The 19,000-nt window shown below is 38.8% G+C and overlaps 2 protein-coding genes and 1 long non-coding RNA gene across 5 annotated transcripts; 2 read left to right on the top strand and 1 right to left on the bottom strand.

Annotated features, from left to right (window-relative positions):
- The first annotated feature begins 411 nt into the window (after positions 1-411).
- On the top strand, positions 412-8,641 carry LOC121198559. 2 transcript variants are annotated; one of them, XR_005896344.1, is made up of 5 exons: positions 412-470; positions 1,195-1,275; positions 5,179-5,698; positions 5,989-6,197; positions 8,283-8,641. It is a non-coding gene; the product is annotated as an uncharacterized LOC121198559 (long non-coding RNA). The 2 variants fall into 2 exon arrangements; XR_005896343.1 differs by lacking the exon at positions 412-470 and having other exon boundaries at positions 1,017-1,275.
- Positions 3,865-11,188, bottom strand: mgrn1b (mahogunin, ring finger 1b). Of its 2 annotated transcripts, XM_041062793.1 has the most exons (17): positions 10,870-11,188; positions 9,952-10,070; positions 9,722-9,810; positions 9,465-9,611; positions 8,635-8,752; positions 8,325-8,391; positions 8,112-8,155; positions 7,975-8,022; positions 7,222-7,290; positions 6,963-7,122; positions 6,698-6,807; positions 5,954-6,168; positions 5,530-5,641; positions 5,380-5,425; positions 5,172-5,276; positions 4,742-4,787; positions 3,865-4,472 (listed from the first exon to the last, which is right to left on the bottom strand). In XM_041062793.1, the coding sequence occupies exons 1-16, from the start codon at positions 10,955-10,957 to the stop codon at positions 4,747-4,749; spliced, it is 1,578 nt and encodes a 525-aa protein (XP_040918727.1). In that variant the 5' UTR covers positions 10,958-11,188; the 3' UTR covers positions 3,865-4,472; positions 4,742-4,746. The 2 variants fall into 2 exon arrangements, with proteins under 2 accessions (XP_040918727.1, XP_040918726.1); XM_041062792.1 differs by lacking the exon at positions 4,742-4,787.
- Positions 11,189-11,283: 95 nt separating this feature from the next.
- cdip1 (cell death-inducing p53 target 1) lies at positions 11,284-19,000 on the top strand. Its single transcript, XM_041062795.1, has 7 exons — positions 11,284-11,415; positions 12,452-12,580; positions 13,476-13,522; positions 14,901-15,050; positions 15,757-15,909; positions 16,199-16,475; positions 17,139-19,000. Exons 4-7 carry the CDS (start codon positions 14,975-14,977, stop codon positions 17,248-17,250), a joined length of 618 nt encoding a protein of 205 aa, XP_040918729.1. The 5' UTR covers positions 11,284-11,415; positions 12,452-12,580; positions 13,476-13,522; positions 14,901-14,974; the 3' UTR covers positions 17,251-19,000.

Below are 19,000 nucleotides of genomic sequence, written 5' to 3'. Positions count from 1 at the left end.
CTCTGACTGTAGGGTAACTTCAGCAGCTAAGATGCTGACCTTTGTGTCTCTCCTGCTCTCTCGTCCTCCTCCTCCTCTTCCTCTATGAACTCATACTGTGAAGTGGTCATCTGAAAATAGGATAGCTGTCTATGCACGTGTTTGCAAAGTCTCTAAATCCCCTGCTCCCAAATGACTATTCAGGGTGTATTTTCTACGTGAATTACAGGCCTATTTTAGATGTATTCTAAACAGCCAGAGACCTAGAACTCTTTAGGTGCAGCACTGCATTGTGCATATTTTCATTAGACACCATATGAGGATAGTAACAACAATCCTTTGTATGTCTACCACACCTTAACTAAGAAAATCTTTGGTATTTCCTGTTATTCAGTGTGTGATGAATATCTTTTTACGATGGGTTTTTACACAGGTCAGATGAGAAAAGTCACTTCAACAGAGACAAAGGTGTTGTCCAGATGTGATGACGGGTAAGAATTAATATTTACCTTGCACATGTATGGTAACACATGCACATACAGGTCTGTGTTCTTCGGGGTGGAGCAAGACATGATGTGACTGGATGTGATGATACGAATGTTTTCGGAGATTAAGGGCATGTGGGCTAATTTAACTTTACTGCGTTAGGGGGGAGATTTGTGTGGATTGCTGTTGGGATGATTTCATTCCTCAAAGAGGTTTAGCACAGACTAATTAAATGAGAGAGCATTTGCTTTGACTGGCTTGAGGTAAACCTGTTTACACTGACTGTCAACACAATATATTAGAATTTAAAAAAAAAAAAATTGAATTCACTCTTAATAAAATTAGTTTTTACTCTGTATCTATAGTTCTCATCCAAAGGAAAATATACTTCATTATATTTGCAAGAGTGTAAAAGTTTGGAAAATTCTGGTTTCCAAACAGTTCACATTTCTTTGTGTAATAAGCTTTTCCAGCAGCTTTTCCTTATCTCAAAGTAAACAAATAGAGAATGTTATCTGACCTGTTTTCGACTGGTCTTAGCTTATTTATTTCTCTGCAGCCAAACAGGCTTCACACCACAATCACCTGGTCTGAGGCTTAGCCCTAATATTGTTTAATGTAGCCTCAAGAGATCAAACCAAAATAGAATTGTTTTAAGGATTATTGTTTCGTCCCCCAGCTTTCTTTTCTTCCCTACAGTGATGAATGGGAAAATCTCCTTTGTTTCAGGCCATCGACTTCATCATCTGGACAGCTGGCCAATCACAAACACGGGAACATCTCTGCTCGTGAGACCATTGGATGTTAGAGGTGAGCACATACACAGTTGTCTAGAGATGAAATGACCTTTTCTGATCTGCAACTTTGCCAATCTGTGTGGTCTTAGAGGGGAGGGGTGGTCCCCACAATAATTCCTCACAGCCTCTTAGAACAGCCTGTTTGATCCAGCTGAATGACAAGGGGGAGTTTTTAGAATCCCAGAAACATGTTTCAGCTTTTCAGACAAGCTAATAAATTTAAAGAATTTAAAAGGAAAGGAAACAGGATTTGGGCTTATCTCATACTCTACTATACTGCACGTGTGTGTATTTGTGTGTCAGTGTGTGTACACATACACTTGCACACACATTTTTCTCAGTGTATTATGTTTTTATAGCCGGCTTGAGGCCACAGTGCAACTGAATCCTCGTTAAACTTTACGCTGGTGTACACCTGTTGCTCCAGTTGAGCAGCGAGCAACGGTCAACCATTACTGCAGAAGAATGTCATTATGTTTGATATATGAAACACCTTCCTCAGATTTAAAGTGCCAGGTAGTTGGAAAACTCATTGTGTGCTGAATGTGTGTTTTTGTTAGTATTCCAAGTCAGCTCTACTTAAGTTGTTGACAGTGCAAGTTATACTTATCCTCCAACCTTCTGGTACCAGAGGTGATTATTCACCCGCTGCACTGCTCCCAAATAAACCAACTTAAAGCCTCACAAATTTTCCTGTAAACACTGAACTATATTACTGTACTGTATTCAGTACAATTTATCTAAAGCAAACAGGAGATTTTTTTTTTTATCTTTTAGACATACAGGACCAAAAATAAATTTGAATCGGAAAGTCCCAGGTTCACCAGGCCATTCAGGTAGAAGATTAACTGAGAGCCTGACTTCATGGTTTTACAGCAGTCCATGGTCCATCTGTTGTATGCAAATAAAACCAGTTAAAACCAAATTTCACAGGACAGTTCAGTTGCCTGCTTAACCAGCAGAGGGCAGTGTTTACCCTGATGGAAGACACCATTATCATGTTGACACACCGTAAAAGGCTGGCTCAAAATACTTGTCAGAGCCTTTGATTGTTCTAGACTTTTCTTTAGTTTTCAATTTGAATTGATGGATATTATATATATACATATATATCTTTCCCCATGAAACTGTCAAGAGTATTACTCTGAATGATCATGGTTGAGACAAAGACAAATTATTTGAATAGCAGTTTTCATTTGAGAAAGTCATATTAATCTAAGAGCAAGCTCCTCCTGTCAGTATTCTTTATGGCCCAAGTTCAGATTTAAGCCTAATTCAATAATTTTACCAAATATCATGTGGTTATTGCAACAGAATGTAATTTGCTGGCAAATGAATGAGAAAACAAGCAGTAGCTGAAGTACTGAGTCTTTGTTCTTTATTGTTATACACATGCTGCTTTACACACGAGGAAAGACAGGTACTGATTTTACAGAGAGCCACAAACCACCTACTGTGGACTTATCCTGGATACCAGGTCAATAGTGGTCAGAACAAGAACAGGAAGGCACAGTGTCAAGTTGAAATGGCACAGAAGAGAAGGGGGGTAAGACAAAATAACCACATTACGTAAAAGCTGTGAGAGGTTTAAGCGTCTACAAATTCACATGCAAAGGCTAGTCCAATTATCAGAATGCAACTTTTGCATCTGTTGCATTGGATGTTTTCCTTCTAGTCGAACATACATTTAAGAGAATCCACTTGAACCTAAATACTTAATAAGGTTAAATGCATAATTGATAAATGGTCATGAACAGTTCAATTTAATATTGCTCAATAACAAGATACATTTTTCCAGTAGCATGAGGTTTGCGATAGAAAAAAAGAATCTGTACATCAGCGTCAAAAATCCTGTCTACGGGCTCGAAACTGTCGTATATTGTAGCATTTCGAAGAACACTAATGTCCAATGCAACAAGCAGGCAGCCATATCAATTCAAGGCACATAGATCTATATGCATGGCGCTACACATACAGGACCAAAGTAAGTAAAGGCGTTGCAGCCACACAAACACCTGACACCGGCACTGCCACAAAAAAAAAAAAAAAAAAAAGCCTGTACAGAGATGGGCCACATCTACGACAAGCACGCTTACTGTGCCAAACTGAGTCGGCATACATGTAGCTGGAGCATCTATGCTTGTTGCAGGCTTCAACTATCTTTGTGTTCAGCTGTTAGGATGTGAATATGTAGCTCTTATTGATTATCAAAGTCTTAAATAATGTGTATGTTAACTGAATCTAGTTCCATTACTTCAATATCAGGATTTTTTTTTCTATAGAATATGCAAGTATACAATTTTGGAAGTAACTACACAGGATTTCTAGTACAGTTATGATACACGGACATCACATCATTTGAAATGATAAAAAAAGCTGACGTGTAGATGTTTAAGACTGCAGACGACTTAAAACTAATGTCATCATAAACTCTTGTTATAAGGAATGGATTATAAACGAGTGCAAAATCACTTCAAATGGACACAAAAATACATAACTAATATGTTTTCAAATTTCTGCTCATGACCCAAATTGCTTAACACGACTGGGGAAAAAAAACAAGTCCTCAAGTCATTAATGTTTTTCACTGATGAATACAATATCTAAACACAAACTGTATTTATAAATTCTTCTGAATTTAGTGTCAAGAAATCCATACAGAGGGATACAGAGAGAAATTTAAAGTAAGTGTGCTTAAAAGCACCACCATGACAGGTAGTGAAATATCTCTGGAATCCACATTACTAGACCACAACTCTGGCCAAGACACACAACTGAACACCCTCTGACAGTTAATGAAATGTTTTCAAAGCTGGAAAGACAATATCTTTTTTTTTTTCTTTTAAACATCAGTCATAGAGTAAGGTACCAAGAGCATCTTTGCATGAGTCAAATTTCTTTTATAGTGTCAGTGATATTGATGGGATAAACAGAGTCCTCCCTTGTCCTGGTGAACTTCCTTTCAGGGCCTTTGTTGACTCTGACCACAGAAGCAGAAGACTGGGCTGGGGGATGTAAAAAGAACAGAGCGACTGAATGATCTTTGTAAAGCATAAATCTGTTCTGATGGATGGGAGGGAAAAAGGCTGGATCAGAGTCAGGGGTTGAGATGCTCATCTTCCATGTGAAGGCTGCTTGTGGGACACAGGAGAGGCTGGCTGGAGCAGTTTGTGCTCTGACTTTTCAGGCTTTCTGTTGACTCCGATGACCCTGCAGAGCAAGAAGAAACAGATAAGCAACAAGGCTCAGAGTGAGGTTTTCAGCTCGACTTTCAGAAAAGGTGCCTATTCTTCATATGATAAGGCCTCGTCCGCGATAAAAACTGGCATATCACAGCAAATTCACTGAATAATACCCGCTGGATTTTTTTTTTCCTAGCTGTGATTGACAACAATGAATGTATTTGCAGAGAACAGGATTCAGTGGGAGCAGTAGAGCTCGTTCACAGAGAAGCAGAGCAGACAGGAAAGCCTACATACCACAGTTATTCCTCCATACCAATAGAGCAGGAATCAGGACCGAGAGCTGCCCAAAGTGAGGTGGCACGAAGGGATAAGATGACAGGGAACAGGACAAGAGTGTTCGGAAAGCAGAAAGAAGCACAAGAGGAGAGGTTAGACGCAAAGCACAGGGAATTGCAGCCTTAAAATTTTGGATTAAAGAAGAGAAACACTGGAAAAGAGTCAACAATAACCAAGGACCAGACGATTTTAGGAGCCGCCACATCCTTGGTGTTCGATCAAAGGATTTGCTCTAAGTTGTCGTCAGAAAGTTCAGGTCTGGTCAGGTACTGTAAATGGCTGAACACATTGATACTACATGCGCAATGCAATTTCCAGTTTGTTCTCCTTGTGCTTCATTTATTTACTGTTTGCAGTTTTTGACAGTCTGATGTTTCTTTTTCCTCACCTGGCAGAGACAGGTCGCCTGGTGGGTCGCTCTCTGTTTTGGTCAAGCTGCTGTGTTCACTGCTGCAGTCCTGCAGGATGTCTCCTCCAGAATGCATCCTGTCCTCTGGATCAACCAGGGAGGACGAGAAGATTAGCGGCATCAACAGTTGACACTCAAACACATTTCTGACTCTTTGTTTACCAAGTGCCATATTAAGAAAACTCACCATCATCTGGAGACAGGGACTCTGCCACATCCTCTGTTGCTGTGGCCTGGAAGAAGAAGGAGAAAAGGTTTAAACTTTCTGTCTTTCTCAAAGTTTTTGTCTGCAGGAAATCCAGCTTTTAAATGTCAGGCCGTAGAAGTGGCCGCTTACGTCTGTGGGGGCGGGGCTGCTGGAGAGCAGCGTGTGTGGCTGAGCGTCAGACATCTCGGACAGCTTCTCCTCATCCTCCTCCTGGATGGGAGAGGATGGAGACCTAAGGGTGCTGGAGTGGGGAAGGAGGCAAAACATTAATGAATACACAGAGATCCAACTACAACAGGTAACTCAACCAATCACAGAAAACTACATGAATAGATCTTCACTCTACATTGCTAATTTCAAAATAAATGATAATGGCCTCCAGATGTTGTAACCATTAAAGTAAATTTTAAGAAAGCGTGTAGAGGCCATGTCTAACCTGTCCCCTGTGGAAGAACATCTGGAGCAGCCATGTCAATTAACTGACGGAGAAAAATAACTGAACACCATATGCTTTTAGAAGGGAGAGAAGACAAAATCCTCACTGTGAGATTACCTGTCAGGTGATTTGCTGACTTTGCTTTTCTGCAGACTCCCATCACTTAAATGCTCTGGGGAGCTCAGCTGTCTGCTCTCACCACCCAGACCCCCTGAGAAGTTGATTTCATCGTACAGGGGGGCAGACGGGATCGCAGGAGACACTGACCGCAGACCATTCAGAGCCTCTAACAGTGAGATGGGCTCAAAGCCGGGAGGGACCGAGTCTGAGCCCTGCAATGAGACGCACACAAGGACTGGTGGTGAGAATGCATCCTTAATAAACACTAAATGTGGGAAAAAAAAGAATAAATGGTATCATTCAGAGCTGGGCTGATCTAATATGGAAAATATCTATGTCAAAGCTGCAATGGCTATACTAAAAATACAAAACTAGGTTTTCAACCATTTTTTGTGAAACAAGAAGTTAGCTCTTGGTAAATAATGCAACATTTCATGTACATCAATATTTTGCAGCTGCTTCACAAAGCTTCTCATCATGATCACATGGGCTGCAAGGTTTTAACTCTGAGGCTGCTGCCGTCAGATTATTACATGGAGGAACTGACTTACTCAGAACACAATAAGTTGCTGCTCAATAAAAGTTGGCATAAATCTAGAACACATTCTTCCTTTTTGACCTTTTCAAAAAGAATTCGCAATAAAGATAAAAATATGTTACGCAGCCCTGATTCATGCCCAGTTTCCCCTTGATGTTGCTGCATACTTTAGCTGATTATACACAGATGTGCGTTAGGCTTACTGAGTGCTCGTCATGGTCCATAGTCTGAGCCAGAACAGGGCTGAAGGACACAGGAGAAAGAGCTCCAGGCTTTTTCCTCACAGCTCTGATCTGCAGGAGGGCTCTAAAGGCTGGGTAGAGGAACACCAGGTCAAATTAAGCACAATGATAATGCTATTTCATTATGTTAGACTTTTGTTGTCATGTTGCTTTTTAAATAGCATACTTAAAGCGCCTTAAAGAGTAGAACTTAAAATAATTATTAAAATAGTGTAACGCTTCTTACGCAGCCGGCAGATCGGACAGTTGTTGGCCTGGTAGCGAAGAGTGTCTGCGCAGGAGTTGCACAGACAAAGATGTCTGCAGGGCAGAATGAGTGTGTCTCGCAGGTCCGACAGACAGACAACACATTCATTGCTGTTGTCACTGTTCTCATCATCGGATGGCTGGAAAAAGAAAAATTAAATCATAAGCCACACGAATAGAACACGGCTAAACATTTACAGCATGGTGATTGAAGCACAACATAACAAGTTCACTGAAACCTTGGTTTCTTGGTTGTTTTTGTTCTCAATCCCATAGATCTCCTGCAAGAGGTAGCTCACACGGTCCACCTGAAAAGATACAGAAACAGAAATTTGACATGCACACAATGAGATGGGGTTGGCAACCAAAATGTATAATATATTCTTCCCACTGTCTTGTGTTCATCTTTTTTTGTTTTAAAAAGCAGGAGTAGGAAAGTGCTACAAATATTTCACTGCTGAATGTTATTTACAGTCTTGACACGATGATAAAAATCACTAATGTTTCTTTTTAAAAAAACACATTAAGAACACAAAAATCAGAGACTCTATGTAAAATTACTTCAAGCTCCTTATAATCTAAGTTTACACTCAATGTCTACTTAAGGGATGTACTTTATCGCCAGACTCCCAGGGGTCTCGGCACAGATTTCTGTGGCGCGTAGCTCTTTCAAAGGCTGCAGATGATATGAAAAAACAGAATGCAGCTGGAATACTAAAAATAGTGAAATCTCTTTTAGAGTGATCTGCCCGTGCTGTTTCCCAAATGTCCACCCCAGTACATCGGACCTCAGTGATGCTCTCCCTTAAACATTTATCCTTCACCTGCCAGCACTGCATTAACAACATGCTGTACTTCATTGCACTGACTGTGCTGCTATGTGATAAAAAAACCTAAAGCAGAACATTTATGACATGTGAGATGAACAGGTCAGACTTCATATCCCAAACTGTGCTAAAATACGTTCCCCTTAAGAATATTTATAAACTTACAATTTGTTTCTGCTTCAGAGGCTTGACGGAGAAACTGCCATCAACATGCTGGAGGGGGAAAAAATATGTTTAAGCTCATTAAAAAATTTGCTTAGTACAGATTTAAATGATTTGCTTTTATGTGAATGCATACTTACCCTCTCAAAGGCTGCCAAAAGTACATGAGCATGTCCAAGGCAATCTTGGGGGAAAAAAAGAAAAAAAAAACATGGTTAATAAAGATGTTGACCCAGTGAGTATTTTAGTTTACAATTCAACTGCTAACATTGACATTTTGCATTTGTCTGCCATTTGTCTTTTCTCAACAGAAAAGAGATATCGTCATGATTGTTCTGCAGCCCGTAACCTACCATCTCCTTCATCAACCACAGCCTGGATAACCATGGGAAACACGCCTCGATCAAGGTCAAAGTTCAGCTTAAAGGGAAAAGACACATATATTTCAATTTTCAGTTGTAAACAGAGAACAAGTATGGTGCCTTTAGAGTATGTGTGTGTAAAATGTCAAATGTGCTGACACACTGATGTAGACATCTGGCAAAAGTGTGCCATCTGAGTGTATGTAGAGGACATTTACTGACATACGCTTTTACCAAAAAGACTATTTATTTTTGTGATGTGTGATCCAGTAACAACTTCCATCTTCCTGCAGATACTTACATCTTCCTCTTTCCACTCGCTGAAATCTATTTTGAAAGATGGCATGGAGAACTGTTGGCTCACCCCTCTCTTGTAATGCACAGTTTCAGAGACCATTGATGGATCCTTTGGGCTGTACCTAAATACAATATGTTACAGAGAAAAATGGTCAGTGTGCAGGGAGATGAAAGAGTCCTGGCACTTGACACAAGTCTGTCATTCCAATGGAGAGGAAAACTGAAAAAGCTAACATTTAGACATCTAACTGTGCGGAAAGCCTAATGGGAGCTGTCACCTTTTAGATAATCGATAAATTCATTAGTGTCTTTAGACAGAATGAAAATAAAGAAAACACAAAATCACAGTACAACAGCAGTAACATCTGTTCTTTTTGATTCCAGGAAAATGAATCATCATTCAGTCTCACCATAAAACAATAACTTCAGTACGAAGTATTACTTTCATCTTCTTCTAAGTCTTATCTGCAGTATCCATGGTGACTGGTGGTTGCTAAGGACCCACTGTATCTATTCTAGTCTTTGTGCTCTATGGCTTGAATTTCACTACCCATAAAACAAGAGTATGAATGTCTCCGACACAATGTTTTATCCTAAAATGAAGCTGTGGTGTCAGTTAAATTCATCTGTTTATATTATTAAGATTCCAACAACTAATTATCTCAGATAGATACATGTTCCCTGTGTTTATTTAATTCGGATCTTTAGATTAAATTATATTTAGATTAAATTAATAAAAGATGAGATAAGATTCCAATTCTGTTTAATTTTTAAGTAGCAATTTATCCTTTGTGCTACAAATGTCCCATAAAAAAACTGAGATTAAATTCTTACACTGCCATCCCATTGGAGAACTCCTCAAATGCCTGGCAGTACAGGTTGATGGCCACACGAGCATCAGCATCAAAGGTGAACTCCACACCATACTGAACCTTTGGTTTTCCACCATCCTCCACTGGTGTGTCTGAGTCATCTTTATACCTAGAATCAAGAGGTGTGACAAGCAATAGATTGGCACAATGGAAACTCTTTTCCTTAAAACATTTCTTTACTCTTACTGTGATCTGCATTATAACACTCTCTATCCTTACCTGACCAAACGCAAGGAGTCTTTTCTAATGTTGACCAGACTCCTCAGGGTTTTCACAGGCTCATGGGGTGCAGGCGTCACATATGGAAACTAGTGAAATGGCAACAACAACATGAATGATAATATGTGATTTGAAATTATCAACATTGTTTGACTAACCCTATCACTGATAATAAATGTAGAACTACAAAATGGTAGTTTTACAGCTGGGGAAAAAACATCAGTTTTCACCTGCACAGGCCTATTTCCAAGAAAATTCAGGTCCATGTTTTCCCCAAAAAGGTATCCCTCTGGATGTGGTGTGTCAAATTTTTCTCCTCCCATGAAGAAGTGGCTCGCAAAATAATTACCTGAGGATGAGAATGTAATATGACACTTTTAAAAAACTGTTTATGATTCAGCTGATTATAAAATATGTTTACCAGCTAACTAAACGGGATAAATGCATAAAACTAAGATACCTTAGGCAGCCATACTTCTACCCATAAAATGAATATGAGTAATAGCATAAACATCATTATTCAGATTCGTATATTCAAACAAGATTTTTAAGTTAAGTAATTTTAACCATCCATTAAGAAGAAAACCATATTTTCAGTAACTTTTCTATTTCCCAACAAGTCTGATTTTTATGGGTTTTAAACTGAGTCAGATGTCTTGGTTCCACATGGATATACCTGTCTCCACAATGTCTGAAGATATTTTAATGACAAAGTCAAAGTAGTATTAAAACTTGAGGGTGTAACACAATAATTATAATTATAAATATCTTTGTCATGGTACACTAACAGAAAAATGCTTGTAGCATCAATTTAAAATGGCTAAACATGTGATCCAAGACTGTACATTTAGTTTTAATGATGATTATATGGTGCTTAAAGTATTATTATCACGGCGCTGTAATAACTTAATACAACAACAACAAACGTGTGACCCCTCTACAGAAAACAGTCAAATCTATATGTATCCAAACGGTCATTTCCAGTTATTATCTAACTCTACAGCTGATGACAACCAACATTAAAGATAAAGTAATTAAGGTGTGATTAAGTTAGGGAGTGTTCGGTGTCTCAATGTTTGTTCGTGGTGGAGAAGATCCATGTTTATATGAAATCTGAATTCAGCCAAGACACACTGCAGATCACTCACCAGACTTAGGTGGAAATCGATAGGCCGAGTTGGCCTGGATATCGATATCCTCCACACCAGCGATTCTGCGACTCAGGATGGACCCCATCTTTCCCTGCTGGATCGCCGATGATAGCTACGGTTAGCTAGCAGCTCGGCGCGACAGCAGCTCCGTTTAGCTTTGACTTCAGGGTACACTAACGCCAAAAAAAAAGGTAAAATCAACGAAAAACAAACGCTTTTGTTAATCTAACATTTTACGCGTTTAGTTAATCGCTGGCTACACTGCTATCGCTAACAGGAAACAGCCACTGGCGACGGGCTGTTGTTTTGGCCGAGCTGTGCTAACGTAGCAAGGAGTCAACCTGATTGGCCGTCTCCAAGTGTTGTTCAGGAAGTCAGGGCGCTCGCTCTGTGTGAGAGGACCGGCCGGCGGGGAGCACGGAGCTAATCAAGTCGTTAGCCTGAGTCTGTGGAAGGAAGAGGTCAAAGCCTGGACGTTTGACTTACGTAGTTCGAGGAGCAAAGTACATTGTGTGCGCGACACCGCCCAACAAACACCAACCGGTAAAAATGAAAGAAAGAGAAAAATCTAACCAAGCAAAAAGAATATATGAACAAACAGCTATACTCTATATTTATCAATAGGTCAAGGGTATCAACAAGCAAATCATGTTGGTGCTATAAACTATTATCTGTTTTTAGAAAGTATCACTTTCTTGGAAGGCCCTATTCATAAAGGCTTTATAAGCTGTAGCTAATGCTTAATTGTTAATTAATCGTTTACTAATGCTTTACAGGTATGCTATGATTCATTAATAACAACAATGCTACTGTAACACATTAATACAATAATTCACAATACTGATGCTACTGCTATTATTTAAAGTAATTTCATAATTTCACTAACGATGCTATATCACTGTTACCTTTGAATGTAGTATTGCAGTTCCCCCCTGTGATCACTAGAGGGGAGTGAACATTCATTATTATAAGTACTCAGAGCATCCTGTGCTTTCAAAGGACTGGTCTCCCCACCAAACTCTTATTAAAAAATTAAACTGTAATTATTGAAACTCACTGATAATGAGCTGTACATATTAATATAAAGTTGTTTCATTCACACTGTTGCAGTTACTCACTGTGACCACTGGGGGGACCTCATGATTCTGAATACAGTCAGGTCAACTGTAACAATTTACAGCATAAAAATGTATTAGATACTTAAATAAATAAACATAAAATAATAAAATTAATATTTGGCGATGGGAGGTGGACAAAGGTACCACTACATCTGTATTTAATGCAGGGCTTTTTACCCGTTGTATTTCAACGGAATAATATCTGTACACTCACCTCTACAAATATAATTTTTTGTGGCTTATTATTATTATTATTATTATTATTATTATTATTATTATTATTATTATGTTTAATTTATACGATCATATTAAATATCCACCTTAAATCATAAAAAGCGTGTATTGATTTAAATTAATTTGTGGTTTCTTATAAAAAAAAAAAACACATTATATATGTTACATTTTCGTGTCTATTTTGTGATGATTCATATGTGTAATACTTTTTTTTTTTCTTTTTTTAGTGCTTGTGTAAATGATTATGAATTACTGACGTGGGGAGTAAATCCGTCTCAGCGGATGTTGGTGCTACTGCTAACGTCAAACAAACTTCAGTTACACCACGGACAGGCTGCGTTTTCTCCCAGCGCCAGGTAATGTGGCATTAATTAAAACGACAGCTGCATCAATACAGCCGACACCAGAAACGGTGTCTCACAATGTTACAGACATTTAGTACGTAAATGTGCAAGTTTCTGGCTTTATCTTTAGTCTGCTGTTTCTGTGCCTAGATTGGCGACGCTAGCTAGCTAGCTAGCCAGCTAGCTAACGACCGTTAGCAAACATGCTGAACAAACACAGCTTTGGCTTCCAAGTCACCTAACCAGCTGAGTGCAAACAAACAGTTGCTATCGGTCGCTCCGCAACCTGTTATAAGAGCTAGGGGAGAAAAAATGTCGTCCTCTTTCAGGTTAACAAACCACAGTAACGTTAGCACAATTCCGTGTTGTCTCCGTTAGCCACCGAGTCAGCTAACGTTGATAATACTGTCACATACTTGTACTAGATACGCGCCCCAGTTTAAATTAACATCAGTCCTGGCAAGCCCACATTACGCAACTCAGTTATTCATGGTTAGTTGTGCAAGTAGCTTTGAGCTGGATTATCTGGGGAAGGATAAAAACATCAGCTAGCGTTAGCGAGCTAGTTGGTTAGCTGAGAGGCGTTACCATTACTGTAGGAGCAATACCTTCCAGTAAACTTTGATGAGTTTCTAATAGGCACCTCCAGTAAGCCTTGTTGTTTTAAAGACACTTAGCTGGATTTTCTTTACATGAGCTCGGACGGAAGGCCTGTTAAGACCGAGGAAATGGCAAGGAGATTGAGTTTTGATTTTGAGCTGTATGTTGGCCACTAAAGTAATATTAATATTCTTAATATCGTTGAAAATCACAGAATGGCATCCATCAGATTGAACAGAGTGAACCCTAATCTTATATATATGTTTATATATATTTATATATGTATTGAATTTTTATTATATTACAGGTTGACAGGCTCCTCCAGTGGAATATTTCTTTGCTCAGTGGTACCAGGTAAACAATATTTGTTTTCTTGTCACCCAGTTCTTTCTGAATGTGCTGACAGTTGAACATATTAGTATTGTTAGTATTAGCCAGGGCCCATTTTACTAAAGAATGTATTATGTTTTGTTGTTGTGTTACTGCAGAAAAACAACAACACCTCTGTGACACAGTTTTAATGAAGTTAAACACAGAGTTTCATAAATATTTAATTCAGGACTGCTGTAGGTTGGGCACAGGTGTTCTGTCATTGAACCTTTATTTACAGTATACAGTTATAATCAGTATGTGTAGATTAATTTAGAAGTTTAACACCCTTCATGCTTTTCCCACATTCTATAAAATGTTTTTGCTTTCACTGGTATGACTCGCCTGACAAACTGGAGGAACCTCAATCTGTTTTCTCTGTAATAACAGTTGCTTTTTAAAACATTTTTGAGCCACAGGACAAGAAGTTCTACAGTGCTTTATTTAGCTGCTTTCAGATTTCCCTGCAGCCCTACAGTCATGTCATCACAGTAAAATAGTGGTGCAGATATGACTGTGAAATCCCCCACTCCCCCGTTCATATTTCCTCTTAGACATTTGTTGACCACTGAATTCAGCATACATTATTTATCCACAGAGAAAACCACACTTCCTGTTGAAACTTAAGTCATGAGACAGGGTAGAGCAGCTCTCACTTCTGTTGTTGTTGTTGTGTTCTGTGTTCTTTTAATTCAGGCCAGATTAGGTACATTTTAATCCTTAAAATTATATTGTTATTGCCTTCTTTACTGTGATGATCACTAGGATATTCATTCTTTTCTCTGGAGTGTCAGCTTTGTCTTGCAACGTCCCACATCATGACCAGGTGTTATGAAATCCATACAATGCATACAAACATCCATACATTTGTGTCTCCACACAAAATACATGTTTTTGTATAAATAAAATCAACTTTGCACAAAATCAGTGTGTTTGGTTTGACTTCAAAAGCTAATGTAAATCAGTTCATGGCATAATAAAACTGATCCATTTATGACTTACCTAATAACTGTTCATTTTGGACTTTCATACAAATTGCTTAATCATATTATTGACTTGCTTGATTTCATGGTCTGTTTTTTAACTTTAAATCTAAAAATTAGTTTATACCTTGGCTTTAAAAAGCTCTTTAAAAATCAAAATCAATCAGGTTTTAAATCACAAAACTGTTGAAAACTCATCAACATTATGCTTGTTCTAAAACTTTGTAAATGTCCAGACTGACATCAGCAGTTACACAAAGTACCTCATTAGCCTCTCTGACTGTTGTTGGAACAATTTATGACTTGGGAGAAGCTTGTGTCAGAGAGTAATGAGCCATGGGACTTAAACTGTTCATGTTTTTTTTTTTCTCCTCTCACAGAGTGAAAGTCCTCAAGAGAGTTGTGAGAGGAGCTTCGTGTTCATCCCCTCTCCCTGTCCAAACGTCCGGCCAGTATGTCCAGTGATCCTCCTCCTCCGTACCCCGGAGGTCCCAGTGCCCCACTCATTGAGGAGAAGAATGGACAACCAGGTAATAAAATGTGCAGGATTGTGATGAATGTTTATAGACACTTGAGATACTGTATTTGTGTTGAGTCCTTCTCTTAATGTGAAGTCAGTATCAAGTACAGTTCAGGCAGGTTTTCTTTGTTTAGCCTAATCTCAGTGCACAGTTGTTTGAAGAAGTGTTGCAAGTTAATAGTTTTGGATTCAGTTTTTATCTCCTTACTCTGTGAAATTCATGTTTAAGATAACAGTTTGAAAGACAAACTGTGGATTTTTAGTCATACTTTTTGCCAAAAAAGTCACAATTTAATCATTGTGGTTTGAGTAAGTCATCACCATGTAGTTAATAATAGTGTTAGTTAAAATTTGCACTTCTGATTCACTTACCACAAAACTTTCATTAAGGAAATAAATGTTTCAACAAACACTGAGACTAAAATCTCATCTTAAGTTCCAGGCACTCAATGATCTTTGTGAGTGGCTCCGATGACATTAATGTATCGTTTGCATGTATCATAAAGCAGATTAAATAAATCTTAACTATGTCATTAATTACTAATAATAACTTTACATATATAGAATGCCTTTACAGTTAAATGTATTATAGGTGCGGTTGCATGTTACTGTATAATATCTACTTGGATGTAAGATTGAATATTGAAGTCTGAATTCTTTCCATTTGTTCACTGTCTTCAATTCTGTTTTTTTTTCATGTGTGGGTTTTCTTACAGAAACAGCTCCTTTAAGAACTGCTCCTCCACAGGGACAGCCCTTGCCTCCTGACTATGGTCCTCCACCTTACGAGGCCACACAGCCAGGCTTCCTGCCCCCACATGTCCCTGGAGAGGGGCCCATGCCAATGCAATTGCCACCACCCCCACAAGGTGCTGCTGATTGTCTGTGTATAAATATATATATATATATATATATATGTGTCTATATATGTATATGTATATGTATATATATATATAAATTAACACATAAAGCAAGCTGACAGTAACACTGCTGCATGTAAAGTTGTCAGGGCTTTTATGTCAGGCTAATGTATTAGCTAATGTCTGGCTACCCGATGAATGGAAGTCCAGTACTCACCTTTTAACATGGGCTTCTCAGTTTAGTCCAAACACAGGACCTTTAACTTTTAACTTTTTTTTTTTTTTTTTTTGTGGACAGGTGGCCCCTACCCTTTGCCTCCTGGTCACTTTCCTCACCCGATGCCAGGGCAGATGGGCCCCGGTCCCAGTCACTTTGTCCACATGGGAGGTCACACAGCGACCGTCCTGGCTCCTCCAGGGTCAGCCACCACTGTCACCGTACTGCAGGGGGAAATGTTCCAGACCTCACCGGTGCAGACTGTTTGTCCGCACTGTCAGCAGGCAATCGTCACCCGCATCTCACACGATGTCGGTCTCATGAACACACTCTTCTGCCTCTTCTGCTTCTTTGTAGGGTAAGTAGATCACAGATTAGAAGCCAAGCAGGAAAGCCTGATAGCAGACAGGTTGTTGTTGACCTCAGATCCTCTGCTTTGCAAAATGTATATCATGCACATAGCACCTAAAAGTGACATCAGTACACAGGTCTCCTTTAACTTGGTGGAAGAACGAAAGTTTTCCAGGTTGGGATTCTGCACATTAAAGGCATTTTACGGAAAATGTCTTAAAGAGCTACAACCACATCTTTAATGTCCTGTTGTCTGATTACTTATTCGTCTGTTGCAAACCAAGTGCACCAGTTCATAGTATGAGACATGCAAATTAAAAGATAAAGTGTCACCAATACAGTCTTGATTCACTCAACATGCTTGTCTTTCTTTGATTATGCACTTGCATGTTTTGCATACAGTGCTGTCTGTGACTTCTATTCCAGTCTATTCTGTCTAGACTTAGCCTGTCTTCAGTTTATTCAGATCAGGGTAAACCAGAAGAAGTCGCCTGTACTTTAACACAGGAAATACGCTAACTATAATAACGACACATGAGCCACGTTGACATGTTTTTGACACTCTTGATGTTGTTAAGTTTTTTCCTCCACTTCTTCTTTTCTGTATAAAACCATGTGCAGGTGTTTGAATTTGCAGCATAATACTTGTGTGTCCGTCCCTCATTTTCAGGTGTGATCTAGGCTGCTGCTTGATTCCCTGTCTGATTGATGACCTCAAGGATGTGACACACACCTGTCCTTACTGTAAGGGCTACATTTACACATACAAGCGTATATGCTAACCACCGACAGCTGTATGCTACAGAGACATGTACATGCACACACATAAACCCATGGCCCCTCCTGCTGGTAGTGACAGGCTTCCCCCCCATTTTTGCAAAGTGTTGTGTAGCCCTCTTGAATTGTAAGTGCAGTTTTCTCATTAATTCACGGAATATTTACTGTATATATCTTTCATCATAGTTCTTTCATGTATAAACATGCATTTGAAATGTACAAATCTCACACTGAACAACTGATGGCATAGGGCGCTAGAGATTGATTGGCAGCAAACACACAGGTGCATCTGATCCTGTGTAGAAACCTGGAAAAAAGGCTTGTGATGATACGCATGTAAATGGGGAAAAAAAAATCTATGTATACACCGATAGCCTCAGTTAGAGAAAACTGTGAAAATGGTCACTTTATTTATTTGAATTCATCTGTGAATCTTGCTTAGAAGCAAGTATGTTGAAGTCAGACATGCTGGGTAAGCATTATTTTTCTCTTATTTATGTCAAATATTTTATCCACTGTTTTAACATGTTAATCTTGAGAACTGTGAACATTTTTGTCCATGTCTGATTTTGTTCTAAGGGACCTAGTTTTTCCTTTTTATCATGGTCCCTTTTTGAATGTTTGCAAATTAACCAACCATTTTCATCACGATAAAAGGATGATTTGCTTGTTTGGGAATGCCTAAGATTGATGTTAATTGATACATGTTCTGGGCTTCAGTGAGCAGTCACAAAATGTTGAGTGATTTATGGTTGAGCTGTTACACATCAATGCCCTCTGTCCATGCTGTACTTAATTTTGAGAATAAAGCTTACTTTTGCACTTTAAGTTGAAACTGACATTTCCCCTGTGACAGATTCATAAAAACTGTAGACTATGGGTAATTCTTTGTGTGAGGAAAGTCACATAAGTAATAACATTTTATAATTTTAGCTTTCACTGGGTTAGTTGTTAGCTCAGTGAGCCCCACCATACATGCACTTTCTCAAGACTATAGTAGAATTAAAGTAGAGATGGCAGACAGGGGGTTTTACTGTTACTGATGGAGACACAATGCATGACATCTCAGTAATCTTGTGTGTCTCCGGCCATATGTTTCTATCATTATCTGACATTTGCTGCCACAGTAAACAGGTAGCTAATTTAAAATAGAAACGTTGGTTGGCAAACAAACATGGTGGCACCATCATCACATTGTTTAGCGCTGTTTAGCCTGTTACCCTCTTACTATGGCATCAGCCCTTTAAGATTACCTGCATTGCTCAGATGCATGTTAGATAACAAATGCAGATGTCTTAACTAATTACAAAAAAAGAAATGTTTCTGCTAGGAATAAGCTTAAAATAAAAGACTGCATTAGACATCTTGCAAAATGACATCATGATTCCAATTAGATCAATACTAACAATGAAAATACAAACAGCATGTCCAATCCACCATTCACTTTCGTTCACCAAGTGCAGTCTGTCTGCATGAGCCACACATCGAAATGAATAACTCTCACAGGCTAGTTCCGTGACTCTGTGCATTTGAGTCTTTTTTTCCCTCTTGAGGTTAGCTAAGCTGTGCAAGAAGGTCAATTTTGAGTTAAAGGGTTGCATTGAACTTTTAATACAAAGTACAGTATGCCATTGTTGTGGATAATGCTGGTCTGCATTGCTCTCTAAATGTCTGTGATATGTATAACTATGTAAGTCAAAATTTGTTTGACTGTTGTATACAGGTAATATTTTATCAATAAAAATTATAACGTGA

Source organism: Toxotes jaculatrix, chromosome 18 (genome assembly GCF_017976425.1).
Source record: "Toxotes jaculatrix isolate fToxJac2 chromosome 18, fToxJac2.pri, whole genome shotgun sequence".
Taxonomy (NCBI): domain Eukaryota; kingdom Metazoa; phylum Chordata; class Actinopteri; family Toxotidae; genus Toxotes; species Toxotes jaculatrix.
Note: the sequence above shows the minus strand (reverse complement) of the source record. Positions and strands in the feature narration are given on the sequence as shown.

Bases quoted from the DNA above. Each gene is read 5' to 3' on its own strand.
- mgrn1b (XM_041062792.1), bottom strand. From the start codon at position 10,957: ATGGGGTCCATCCTGAGTCGCAGAATCGCTGGTGTGGAGGATATCGAT. The intron at 8,156-8,324 runs GTAGGTTACGGG...TTTTCCCCCAAG, and splicing joins TGTGGTTGATGAAGGAGATG to ATTGCCTTGGACATGCTCAT. The intron at 4,473-5,171 runs GTGAGGAAAAAG...CTTGCTCTGCAG, and splicing joins AGGCGACCTGTCTCTGCCAG to GGTCATCGGAGTCAACAGAA.
- cdip1 (XM_041062795.1), top strand. From the start codon at position 14,975: ATGTCCAGTGATCCTCCTCCTCCGTACCCCGGAGGTCCCAGTGCCCCA. The intron at 15,051-15,756 runs GTAATAAAATGT...GTTTTCTTACAG, and splicing joins GGAGAAGAATGGACAACCAG to AAACAGCTCCTTTAAGAACT. The intron at 15,910-16,198 runs GTGCTGCTGATT...TTTTGTGGACAG, and splicing joins ATTGCCACCACCCCCACAAG to GTGGCCCCTACCCTTTGCCT.